Source organism: Carcharodon carcharias, chromosome 15 (genome assembly GCF_017639515.1).
Source record: "Carcharodon carcharias isolate sCarCar2 chromosome 15, sCarCar2.pri, whole genome shotgun sequence".
In the NCBI taxonomy this organism is placed as follows: Eukaryota; Metazoa; Chordata; class Chondrichthyes; order Lamniformes; family Lamnidae; genus Carcharodon; species Carcharodon carcharias.
Window position 1 is genome coordinate 46444347 of NC_054481.1, and position 13354 is coordinate 46457700.

At 42.9% G+C, this 13354-nt stretch overlaps 1 protein-coding gene across 1 annotated transcript in view; it reads right to left on the reverse strand.

Moving 5' to 3' along the window:
- sdk1a (sidekick cell adhesion molecule 1a) overlaps window positions 1–13354 on the reverse strand; it is a 954785-nt gene that overhangs the window by 326455 nt on the left and 614976 nt on the right. The window contains exons 7-9 of the mRNA XM_041207300.1: window positions 7615–7802; window positions 6428–6511; window positions 6072–6266 (exon numbers count right to left, since the gene is read on the reverse strand). Of these exons, the coding sequence (XP_041063234.1) occupies window positions 6072–6266; window positions 6428–6511; window positions 7615–7802 (467 nt within the window). The remainder of the gene's footprint in view (window positions 1–6071; window positions 6267–6427; window positions 6512–7614; window positions 7803–13354) is intronic.

A 13354-nucleotide genomic window follows, 5' to 3' on the forward strand; every position in this document is an offset into this window, starting at 1 on the left:
TTGTCCAGTGGGTATCATGGCGGATGTGAGCAGATAATACGGCAAAAAGCTCAAAAATCGGTTTTATGCCATTGTGAAATCAGTTTGAGGTCATCCGTTCCACGGGTCAGTGGCGGGCCACGTTTCCCATTGCCACATGTCGGCAACCTAATTTCAGTACTTTAGCATCGCATTATAAGCCATGCTCGCCGGAATCATCCAGGCACCACGTCAACGTTTTTCACAACTGTACATAAGCGACGTGCACCTGGCAAGCTGCACTTTGCTCAGGACTTTAAGATTTGTTTGCCTACCTTGCTTCGGGCAGCACTCACAGTCATCAGTGCCAGGCTTCACAGGCATCACCACATCACTTTTAGGGGGGCTCATGAGCAGGTTTCTACCTACTAGACTTGCCTTAAGGCAGGGGTGGCTTTTCAACGGCTGCAGGGCTAGGGCTAGGGCTTGCTTGGGGAAGGGAGAGAAGTGGCCTCAGACAAGGGATTAGGCAAAAGGTCAAGGGCTGTATTGGGGAAGGTGGGTGTCCCAGGGTGTGTGTGGCGGCACATGTTGATCTGTGCAAGTGGCACATCATTCATCCGTTTCCTGCATTGGATGACCAACCTCTTGTGCGCAGAATTAGCAATGACTACCTCTGCCACCGCCTCCCAAGCCAAAGTGCTGAGGCTGATGGGCCTCCTGCAGCCAGAGCAGGGGTAGAGGACAATGCGACACACCTCCACGATGTCCAGGTGTCCCAGGGATGTGTCACCGAATCGGGATGCTGCACTCTTCTTGGCTTTTGGGGCTGTGTCTTCACCAGTGTCCTCCTGGACTGCAACCAGTGAGCAGTGTGTGCGCGGCTGCAGTTTAAATATGGTGCCCTGCATGAGGAAGTGGCGAGGTAATTGTGTGGCGTGCAAATTGGAGGCTGCACACCAGTGAGACAAAGTAGTTCCTGTGGCTGCATAATTATCGAATGGGACAAAACGGCATGAAAACCCACCACTGCAGCCCGTGGGTAAAACAACTTTTTCGTTCCCGCTACCACACTTTGTGCAAATCTGGGACGATTCCACCCTAAGTATTGCTTCAATTGTATAGAGCCTGGTTAGACTACACCTGGACCACTGTGTGCAGTTTTGGTCCCTTGACATTAGAAATGACCGTATATCCATAGAGTGCAATGAAGTTCACCAGATTTGTTCTCGGATGGCAGGACTGTCCTATGAAGAGAGATTGGGGAAAACTGGGCCTGTATTCTCTAGAGTTTTGAAGAATGAGAGGTGATCTCAATGAAACCCACAAAATACATAGAGTAGATGCAGGTAAGATGTTTCGTCTGGTTGGGGAGTCTAAAACCAGGAGGCACTATTTCAAAATAAGGGAGAAACCACTTAGGACCGAGATGAGGAGAATTTATTTCTACTCAGAGGGTTGTGACTCTTTGGAATTCTCCACCCCAGCGAGGTGTGGAAGCTCAGTCATTGCATGTTTAAAGCAGAGATTGACAGATTTCTAAATACCAACGGCATAAAGGGATATGCTGCTCTTGTAGCCACAGTATTTAGATGGCTAGTCCAGTTCAGTTTCTGGTCAATGTTAACCCCCAGGATGTCGATAGTGGGGGATGCAGTGATGGTAATGCCATTGAACATCGAGGAGCAATGGTTGGATTCTCTCTTATTGGAGACGGTCATTGCCTGACACTTGTGTGGCATGGATGTTACTTGCCACTCGTCAGCCCAAGCTTGGATACTGTCCAGGTCTTGCTGCATTTGGACATGGACTGCTTCAGTATCTGAAGGGTCGCAGATGGTGCTGAACATTGTGCAATCATCAGGGAACATCCCCACTTCAGACCTTATCATGGAAGGAAGGTCATTGATGAAGCAGCTGGAGATGGTTGGGCCGAGGACACTATCCTGAGGAACTCCTGCAGTGATGTCCTGCAGCTGAGATGACTGACCTCCAACAAACACAACCATCTTCCTTTGTGCTTGGTATGACTCCAACCAGCGGAAGTTTTCCCCCTGATTCCCATTGATTCCAGTTTTGCTAGGGCTCCTTGATGCCACACTCAGTCAAATGCTGCCTTGACATCAAGGGCAGTCACTCTCGCTTCACCTCACCTCGGGAGTTCAGCTCTTTTACCCATGTTTGAACCAAGGATGTAATAAGGTCAGGGGCTGTGTGGCCCTGGCGGAACCCAAACCAGGCATCAGTGAGCAGGTTATTGCTAAGAAAGTGTCGTTTGATAGCACTGTTGATGACCCCTTCCATTACTTTACTGATGATAAAGTAGAGTAGACTGAAGGGGGCGGTAATTGGCCGGATTGGATTTTTCCTGTCTTTGGCATACAGGACATACCTGGGCAATTTTCCACATAGCTGGGTAGATGTCAGTGTTGTAGCTGTACTGGAACAGCTTGGCTAGGGATGCGGCAAGTTCTGGAGCACAAGTCTTCAGTACTACTGCCAGAATATTATCAGGGCCCATAGCCTTTGCAGTATCCAGTGCTTTCAACCATTTCTTAATATCGCGTGGAGTGAATCGAATTGGCTGAAGGCTGGCATCTGTGCTGCTGGGGACCTCCGGAGGAGGCTGAGATGGATCATCCACTCGGCACTTCTGACTGAAGATTGTTGCGAATGCTTCAGACTTATCTTTTGCACTGCTGTGTAGGGTTCCTCCATCATTGAGGATGGAGATATTTGTGGAGCCTCCTCCTCTAGTGAGTTGTTTAATTGTCTACCACCATTCACAACTGGTTGTGGCAGGACTGCGGAGTTTAGATCTGATCTATTGGTTCTGTGGGATCGATTAGCTCTGTCAATCACTTGCTGTTATGTGTTTGGCACGCAAGTAGTCCTGTGTTATAGCTTGACCAGGTTGACACCTCATTTTTAGGTATGCTTGGTGCTGCTCCTGGCATGCCCTCCTGCACTCTTCATTGAACCAGGGTTGATCCCCTGGCTTGATAGTAATGGCAGAGTGGGGGATATGCTGGGCCATGAGGTTGCAGATTGTGTTTGAGTACAATTTTGCTGGTGCTGAAGGCCCACAGTGCCTCATGGATGCGCAGTCTTGAGTTGCTAGATCTGTTCGAAATCTATCCCCTTTAGCATGGTGGTAGTGCCACACAACATGATGGAGGGCATCCTCAATGTGAAGGCAGGACTTCGTCTCCACAATGACTGTGCGGTGGTCAATCCCTCCCGACTGTATACCACGGTGTGCCACCTCTGCTGGGTCTCTCCTGCTGGTGAGACAGGACATACCCAGGGATGGTGATGGTGGAGTCTAGGACATTATCTGTAAGGTATGATTTGACACTGTTTGATTTCACAGTACACCCACTTTACACCCTTACAGTCATGCTGTACCGTGTGGGCTACACCGGAAGTGGCAGCAAGCAATCCAGCCAACATTTAGTGATTATGGCTTCCATAATATCGGCACCAGTAGCACTATGGAGTCTAACTTCACAGCCTTAATCCTGATTGAATGCAACAGGTTTCCTCGCCTCACAAACAGTCCGTTGCCAAAATTCATTCCACCTTCAGAACATGGTGCGCTTACATCACTACATCTTCTTGAACATTTCTGATATCTTTATCGGGGAGATGGTGTCATAGCGGTAACATCGACGGACTAGTAATTCAGAGACCCAGGCTAATGCTCTGGGGAGTTCAAATCCCACCACTGCAGCTGGTGGAATTTGAATGCAGTTAATAAATCTGGAATATAAAGCTGGTCTCAGTGATAGTGGCAATGAAACTATCATTGATTGTCATAAAAACCTGTTTGGTTCACTAATGTCCTTTAGGGAAGGAAATCTGCCATCTGGTCTGGTCTACATGTGACTCTAGATCCACAACAATGTGGTTGATTCTTAACTAGCAAGGTCAGTTCAAGGGTAATTAGGGATGGGCAACAAATGCTGGCCTTGCCAGTGACGCCCACATCCCATGAAAGAATAAAAGCATGTATTTTTCAAACCTTGATTATTCCAGAACTCTCTGGCTTCTGTCCTTTCTTGCACAAAATCCTTGCCAAGTGCTGTTGCCTATCCATGCACCAACAAATTGATTTTAGTATCCCTACTTTTATATCCTTCCATAGCTTCACTCCATTCATTCAGAGTGATCTTCACTAGCCACATGTCTCAGCTCCCCTAATTCTGGATTTATTGCTTTTCCTTTATTCCCTCTGTTCCATTTTCAGATGCCAATCTTTCAGTCACTAAGCCTTATTCTTCAAAAGTCTCTCCCAAAACCAATTCATCTTGTTAAATTCCTTCCTACCTTACAAAGCACATTTCTTCAATACACATTTCTTTAACTCTGCCTTCAGTTTTCCAGTCTATATTCCCACTTCCTGATTTATGTCTGCCATTCTACCTTTTACTTAAGGAGTGATGAATAAATTTAAGCTGCTCCCACAGCTTAAGTGATGCAATATTAATGCGTTCTTTCAGATTTTTCATTTGGGATCTTTGCTTTTATAATCCTGCAGCTGCGATAACTTGAAGCACATATGCACACAAACTGGAAGGCTGTTTGGAGCAAATCCTTTTATTCATTTGCAGAATTGCATTATATTTTGATATAAATTAAGTACAACCAGATAAAGATCATATTTGTTATTGCTAAATCTTAAATAGAGGTTTGTTAGTGCTTCAAAATATAATGACATATATTTTCTCAAACTATAGTTTGCTAAAACTTTTGATTGCTTAAACATTACTGGAATGTAAACCAAAACCATACAAATGCCTCTAAGCAGCTCCAGCTGTGTTTGCCCCCAAGTAAGGGATAATGATGGAGTCAGTGGATTGGAAGGATTTTGAAGTGTGTGTATACGGAAGGAAATGCTATGCATGAGCACATGTATCTTTTGAGATTTGAAGGACTTAATTATGCTATTGATATACAAATTAACATACTATTTACAAAAGTAATTTTGTTACAATAATGTGGGATGTCATAATTTTAACTACTGGTAAGCTTCATACATATGGAACCTCTTTATGTTTACAGCACACTCAAAAGCAATTATGTGCATATTATTTTTGAACATAGGGTTACACTATTAGTGTAGTTTGAAATAATTCAGTACTATGCCTGAATCAGGAACACCATCCAACTAAATAAGGAGGGAAGCAATCTGGAACGCACAGTAATGTGCATGGCTCAGGAATGTGATTATCTGGAGTTAACTGTAAACTTATACCACTATCCTAACTTTCCTTTGACCTTAACAGCCAGAGACAGGCTTGCATTACCACCCAAGTGCAGTGAGACCAGATTGAAACTATTACGATCCACATAGAGACCAATAACTTTTAAAAAGAAATTTCAACTTCCAGTGAATGACTGAAAGGATCACACAATAAGGCTTCAAGTTTTAAGACTTATACTTTTGATTAAACACTATTTCAGTAGGCAATCCCTCTGCCACGATTATACTTTACTCTGCCCCTTAAGTGAACAATTCATTCTCCTGGAACCAGTCCAGTGATTCTTAGCTCACGAGGGCTTGCTTCCTTTTTCTTCCCCAGCTGGGTTACTCCTAATCCCAGCCTGACTTTCATGGTGAGGGATGAATTGGAGATTCTCCCCTCTAGCCAAAGTTAGGCAAATCTTCCAGCTTTGTTTAAACTCTCATGACTTGGTTGTCTCAAACTGAGAATGAACTCCCACCCACACCCTGTGTGGTGAACAATAGGGACTTGCTGCCTCTCTCTCTTGGATTCTTGTAGACTGACCTTGTCTGTGCAGTTCAGTGATATTTTGAAAAATTCTACACACTGATCCTACAATGACTTCCTTTGGGCTTCTACCTCCCTGGGGCTTGGAGAATAACAATCTATCTATGATGAGCATAGCTGCTCTGATCTTTGTTGACAGGTGTGAATATCTCACACTTTCTTCCCCGTAAGACACCCTGGGCTCCTCTTTAGCTATCAAGTCACCTAGGCTTGCTGTCAGCAGAATTCAGAACAGGTCATTCTTCCATTTTATCCTAAATTGAAGGCAGACACAAAACATAACAATCTTCCAAACTTCCTATCTGTAACAATACTTACTGGTAACAGTGAGATATGAAGACGTTTGAATATCTCCTGCTTCATTCCTAGCAAAACACTGGAATATTCCCGAGTCTTCAGGGACCAGACCCTGGATCTGCAGGATCCCGCTTACCATCTCCTTATATCTGCTGTTGTTCAACATTATTACTGGGACTGAATCTTTGTACCATTCCAGACTAGGTAGAGGTATACCTGCACGTAATAAAGAGTTAAAACCACACTATGACTATACATTTTTAATACTTCAGAATGAAAATACTTTTCCAACAGTACTGTTCCTCTTTGAGCTATTTGCAGATATAGAAAACACCCTACAAAAATAGGGTATAATTTATTTTGCTCTCAACACTCACCCATAGCTCTACATGGAACATCAACAGTTTTTTCTACTTCACCCTGAATCCTCCGGTCAGGTTCTGCAGTAAAGTATGGAGGTTCTATGGGAAAAGATTTGTGATATTAAAAGAAAAACCAAATGTACAGTTAGATGTAACAATGTACAGATACAAGTAGGTTTTGGGACAAAACTTCTAATTTACTTATAATCATCCCAGAAAGAAGGTTTTACCATATAGTCCATGAATTTTGCATTTGGCCTAACAAATTTATGGGATTCCAGTAATACAGGGCAGGAATAACCCTCAAGTAGAACACACAAGTACTAGAACAGATGCGGAAAATCCATGATGGATATATTTTGGTGTAATTGCTTAACTGCAGTCGCTGGGAACCTTCACTAACGACACTGGTAAACTGTCTAAGGTCATGACGAGATTCTCTAATTTAAATTCCAATTGTGGGCATCTGCGGCACTAGCCTGCTGAAATGACCATAAAGTCCAGCTGCTGAAGATTCTTATCTGGGAGATCACCTTCCATTCATTACTGCAACCACTAATTCCCCAGAACCAACAAAGTGATGCCAAGGTGGCCATTTTTACAAAGGGTCCAGTAAAATAAAATTTGCCTTTTTTTTTTGGTTGTTTGCAAGATGGTCTACACAACCACAGATTATCAGAGATGTATGCTTGGCATGATGATATATCAGACCCCAATGAAGGCCTGCTGCATTGGAACTCCTGAAGTAGGGATTCCCAACCTCAGCCCAAACCCCCTTACTGCGATGTTTATAACAGCCAGAGGGTGCCAGCAGAACTTAGAGGAATCCCTATTGTAATGCCAGAATTGCCATGGATTTTTACAGCCATTAAGTTTAATAAACAAAGTATAAGTGTAGATGGAAATCTATTACTTCAGCCATCCCAAAATTGTATGAAATTAATGGTTTCATTTAAATCTGTTCATTATTAAAAATCATTTAAAGATTAGAACTGATTTCATCAAGATAAATAAAATCTTCCTTATTCTCTGTAGAGTTGTAAATCTCTATTGAGAAGCTTACTGGTTTTGCTTCATAGTAATCAACATCATAAAACATACTCAAAAAGTGATTGAAAACTTTCAATGATGTAAATAAATGTTTGCATTTCAAGAATTGGAGGCAAAATTAATTCTTCTGAGGATCAAACACAAGTCATTACCTATAATGGACAGGTAGGCATGTGCGTAAACAGAAACACTGCTGCTCTGCAATGTGGCCTCACACTCATACATGCCAATAACAGCTGAGGTTGGATTTAAGATTGACAATCGCCTTCCAAACGCACCGATTCCACTGATCAGTTTCACACCATTTTGCTTCCAGGTAATACGCAGTCTGTCCACAGGCCTATTGGAAATGAATGATAAGGGCATTAGTTTCTATATAAGCATTCAACCATCCATCAGTTGTACCAGTCAAGAAAGAGAGGTGTAGATATATTGGCTCAGACCTGCTAACTAAAAATGTTGCTGAATAAAAAGAGACTTGGTGTTGAAGGTTTTTATCTGGCACTTATCAGGACAGAATAGCAAGAAAACCAAATTTCAAAGGATGCAACATATTTATACTGCATGAAAAAAGGCTGCTGATTGGTTTATAATTGGCAGAGGCATTGCTGTGGAGAATGCATCAGGGAACAGTTATCCCCCAAGTTTTTGTTTAAATTCAAACCAGGCTAGGTGGGGAATATGCCAGCAAACAGTTGTCCTCCAAACTTTTATTTAGTTGAAAAAGGCACAATGACTGCAACATGATCCTTTTGTTTGCAGAGGACGGGAGCCTGATATATATTTATATGTGGTGTATGAACTTCAGTGCTTGTGTCATGCCAGGCATGTAGGTCATAGGTCCCTTCTTAAAAGAAGTGGCTAATGAAATAGTTGATGCATTGGTTTTAATTTTGCAAAATTCCGTAGATTTGGGGAAGATTCCATTAGATTAGAAAATAGTGAATGTAACTCCTTTATTCAAAATGGGAGACAGAAAGCAGGAAACTTCAGGCCAGTTAGCTTAACATCTGTCATAGGGAAAATGTTAGAATGTATTATTAAAGATATTATAGCAGAGCCTTTAGATAAATTCAAGATAATCAGATAGAGCCAACATGATTTTGTGAGAGGGAAATATGTTTAACCAATTTATTGGAGTTCTTTGAAGAAGAAATATGCGCTGTGAATAAAGGGGAACCAGTGGATATACTGTACTTAGATTTCCAGAAGGCATTTGATAAGGTGCCACATCAAAGGTCATTGCGGAAAATAAAAGCTCATGATGTAGGGGGTTGCCAGCAAAATAGCATGGATAGGAGACTGGCTAGCAGACAGGAAAAAGAGGGTAAGGCATCAATGGGACTTTTAGTGGTGGGCAAGATGTAATGAGTGGTGTGCCACAGGGATCAGAGCTGGGGCCTCAACTTTTTACAATTTATATAAATAACTTGGATGAAGGGACCAAAGGTATGTTTCCTAAATTTGCTGATAACACAAAGATAGCTAGGAAAGTAAGTTGTGAAGAGGACATAAAGAGGTTACAAAGGGAAATAGATAGGATAAGTGAATGGGCAATGACCTGCCAAATGAAGAATAATGTAGGAAAATGTGAAATTGTCCATTTTGGCAGGAAGAATAAAAAAGAAGCATAATTTCGAAATGGTGAGAGATTGCAGAGGGATCTCGGTGTCCTAGTATGCAGGCACAACAAGTAATTAGGAAAGTTAATAGAATATTATTGTTTATTGCAATGGAAACTGAATACAAAAGTAGGGAGGTTATGCTTCAGTTATACAGGGCATTAATGAGAACACATCTGGATTACTGTGAACAGTATTGATCTCCTTATTTAAGGAAGGGTATAAATGCATTGGGAGCACTTCAGTGAAGACTTACTAGACCAATACCAGGCATGGGCGGGTTATCTATTGAGGAAAGGTTGGACAGGCTAGGCTTGAATCCACTGGAGTTTAGAAGAGTAAGAGGTGATTTGATTGAAGATCCTGAGGGGTCTTCACAAGGTGGATGTGGAAAGGATGTTTACTCTTGTGGGAGAATCTAGAACTAGGGATCGCTGTTTAAAAATAAGGGGTCACTAATTTTAAGACAGAGATTAGCAGAATTTTTTTTTCTCAGAGAGGGTCGTGAGTCTTTTGAACTCCCTTCCTCAAAAGGTGGTGGATACAGAGTCTTTGAATATTTCTAAGGCAGGGCTAGATAGATTCTTGATAAACAAAGGGGTGAAAGGTTATCATGGATGTGCAGGAATGTGGAGTTGAGGTTACAATCTGATCAGCTATGCTCTTATTGAATGGTGGAGCAGCTCAAGGGGCCCAGTGGCCTACTCCTGCTCCTAATTCGTATGTTCGTACATATGTGCCTATGTCCCAATGACTGGTGGATCACATCAAACAGTGTGTCCTTTCGGCTGTTTGCAACAGGTAGAGTACCAACAAACAGCTCATGCGTGCAAAGCTCAGAACATGGTGTCCAACATTAGATGTGATTCCGTGACTGGACAACATCAAAAAATGGCGAGTGTGCTAAAAATTACACTGACACCCAAATTAAGATTATGGGCTGTATCTTCCGGTCAGCATGCATCCCAACGTCACGGCGCGTCACTCAGACTTTCAGTTCGGCGGGCACACACCCGAGTCGGCTGTGCGCCTGCTGACCTGTCAACGGCCTATTAACAAAGTGGATGAAGTCATTAATGGGCCTGCCCATCCAACCTTAAGGTTGGCGGGCAGGCTGGGAGCCCTGGAGGACTTCTGAAAAAGCATGAAACCTCATCCACGAGCAGGATGAGATTTCATGAGGATTTAAAAATCTCACAATATTTTAAAATAAAATTTATGGACATGTCCCAACTCACGTGACGGTGTCACATGAGGGGACACAGCAGGGAAATTTTTTTCTTAGCTTTATTGAAAGTTTAAAATGTGAGCCGATCTCCCTGAGGCAGCACTTTGCCTCACGGAGATTTGTGCGTTCTTCCGCGCACATGCGCAAAAGAGCGCACTCCCAGCTGAGGGAATCCAACCCCCCTGCACAGGGAGCACATAGCGCTTCCTAGTGGCCATCACACTGGGCGGGCCTTAATTGGCCAGTCCACATAAAATGGCAGCGCGTCCCTGACTGGGGGTGCCGATCGGAAGCCCGCCCACCCACATCTGCTCCCGCACTTCTCCCTCAATGGGGGGGAAAATGTTGCCCCATCAGTTGGGATCACAATGTGGCTCACTTACACCAGCTAAAATCTACATATATTCATATGCAAGGCCCTGTTCTCTGCAAACAAAAAGAACATCTGCAGGCATTGCACTTCTTTCAGCTAACCAAAAGCTTGGAGGGCAACTGTTCCCTGGTGCATTCTCCATGGCAATGCCTTGACCAAGATCAACTTGTGTGGTTTGAATTTAGACAAAGCATGGAGAATAACTGTTCCCTGGTGTATTCTTCATGGCTACGTATCTACCAGTCAGAGTCCACTTGTCAACCAATAAGCACCCTTTTCTCATGCAGTATACATTTGCTGTTCTCTTTGAAATTTGGTATTCTTGCAATTCTGTTCCAATGAGTGCAAGATGAAAAGGTTCTATAAAATATAAAAAATTACAGTAACAAAACATACCGTAAAGTTTAATGTACATGCTGCTATCAATGTGTATATTGCCCATGTGACAAGGAAAATGTACTTTTGGAATTGCGAAACGCCACAAGTTGCTGGATGATTTGTCGCTCCTTAGCTTTATAAAAATGGCAGCTTGCCATAAACATCCCCATGAGTTTCACGAAATTGCTGTATTTGCACATTAGTTGCTAATTAAACTCAGTGTAGAAAGCTAGGGCTAGAACTTAACAACATACGTATCATTTTAATGAGGAGAATTATCTTCCTACAATGTGATTCAAAACTCCAGCCCAGCATGGGAACAATTTAACTATGATTTCTTATTCTTACAGGTAGTAAACTGTTGTTTGAGATTGTAACAAAGGTATATTTGTCTTCCTACTTTTACTTTGTCTTTTTTTCTCTCTCAATTCAATTTTTCATTCCTTTTTATTTCATTTTCTATAGCTTATTTGATTCTGATTCATCCTATTTCCTTCTCTGTTATTCCTGTCTCTTACTCAAACCTTAAATCCCATTAAGGACCATCAGTTCTATTGTTCACCAAGGTCTAGGTGCCCTGTTATCAGCTTGCACTTCCAGCAATTTGCAGGGCAAAAATATTTTAAACTGAAGTGTAGGGAAAAGTATAAGTAATAAGATACGCTGCTCAAGCAAAATCTGGGCAATTAAATCAATGTAACAATTTGCTGGTCACTTTGATCTAAAGTGGAAAGCATTGGATTAAACTTAATTGATACTGTTACAGACAAGAGGGGTGTCAATTTAAACAGCACTAATTTTTCCTCTCACCACCCGTCCATAAACAGAAAGGTGTTTTGATTTGTTTCCCTCTTTATAAGCATGGACATATTTCCCAATCCCTCGGTTTTGGTGCGATCCAATTTTTGATTATTAATCCCACAGCAAACTTGAGATAGGATCAACACAAAGGGTTAGTTTATTTGCACATGCTCAAAATGCAAAGAGAGGGTTTGCAATGTCCCCCTCACCTTCAGATAGTAATGAGAGGGATAGTAATAAGAAAGGTTTGTAGTACAGAGACTGAAGAGAAAAGAAATATTGTTTCACATGGGTTCCAGAGTCCAGAATCAAAGTCCAACATGGCATTCCTTCACAGAGGTCAGCAGATTGAAAACCACTGCTGTAGAGATGAGTCAGTCTTGTAGGCGATGGCACAGAACCTCTAGTCAGATGATAAACAGCAGACTGAGCTATACAGTTCAGCAAGGCAATATCACTTTTTGCACAAGACAGAGGCCATAAGGGTGTGTATTCAGGGTATGGACTTCCGCTTGGTCTTCAGGATTGCCATTATGAGTTAAAAAGAATATTTGAGGGGCCATTGTCTTAGTAGACATTGCATCTCCGCTGGCAAGCCTGAGTTATCAAATACAAAGGCCTTCGATATAGCTCCCTTTTAAGTTGAACTGTGCAGTTCCCAGGTGATCATTAGTAGTTCCTCAGAGATGATGACATGTCAGATTTCCAAAACGGAAAAGTGGTTAATTTTGTTCTGGGGTCACAGACAGACACATGGTGGAATTGTTCAGTCCCATTGGCGGCGGACATCATGGCTGGCTTGAGAGGACAATATGGCGAGAAGGCCAAAAATTGTTTTCATGCCATCGTGAAACCAGTTTGAGATTGTCCGCTCCACCCATCAATGGTGGGCTGCATTTCCTGCCGCTGCATATTGGGAACGTACTTTCAATATTTTGGCATCTCAATATAAGCCTGCACATTGGATTCATCCCCCAATGCTGAATCATCTAGGCACGTTGGCATGTTTCACAACTGTACATAAGCAACATGCACCTGGCAACCTGCACATCGCTCGGGACTTCAAGGTTTGTTTGCCTAGCTTGCTTCGGGCAGCATTCACAGATATCAGTGCCGGGCTTCGCAGGCAGAACCACATCACTTTTAGGGGGGGTTTACGGGCAGGTCTCTACCTACCAGAGGAGCTGTAAGGCAGGGTTGGCTTTTCAATGGCTGCATGGCTAGGGCTTTCTTGGGAAAAGGGAGGAAATGGTCTCAGACATGGGAAGAGGCTGCAGGGTGAGGGCTGTACTGGGGAAGGGGGGTATCCCAGGCTGTGTGTGGGGACACATGTTGATCTGTACATGTGGTCTCAAGATGATGAAGGCTGAGGAGGCAGTCTCCAGAAGACATGAGGCCGGATGCAGATGTGAGGGTGTGTGTGAGTGAGTGATTGGTGATATCCCTTGAGCTGACAGTGAGTGAAATGCAAGTGAATGTGTGATGCCTTG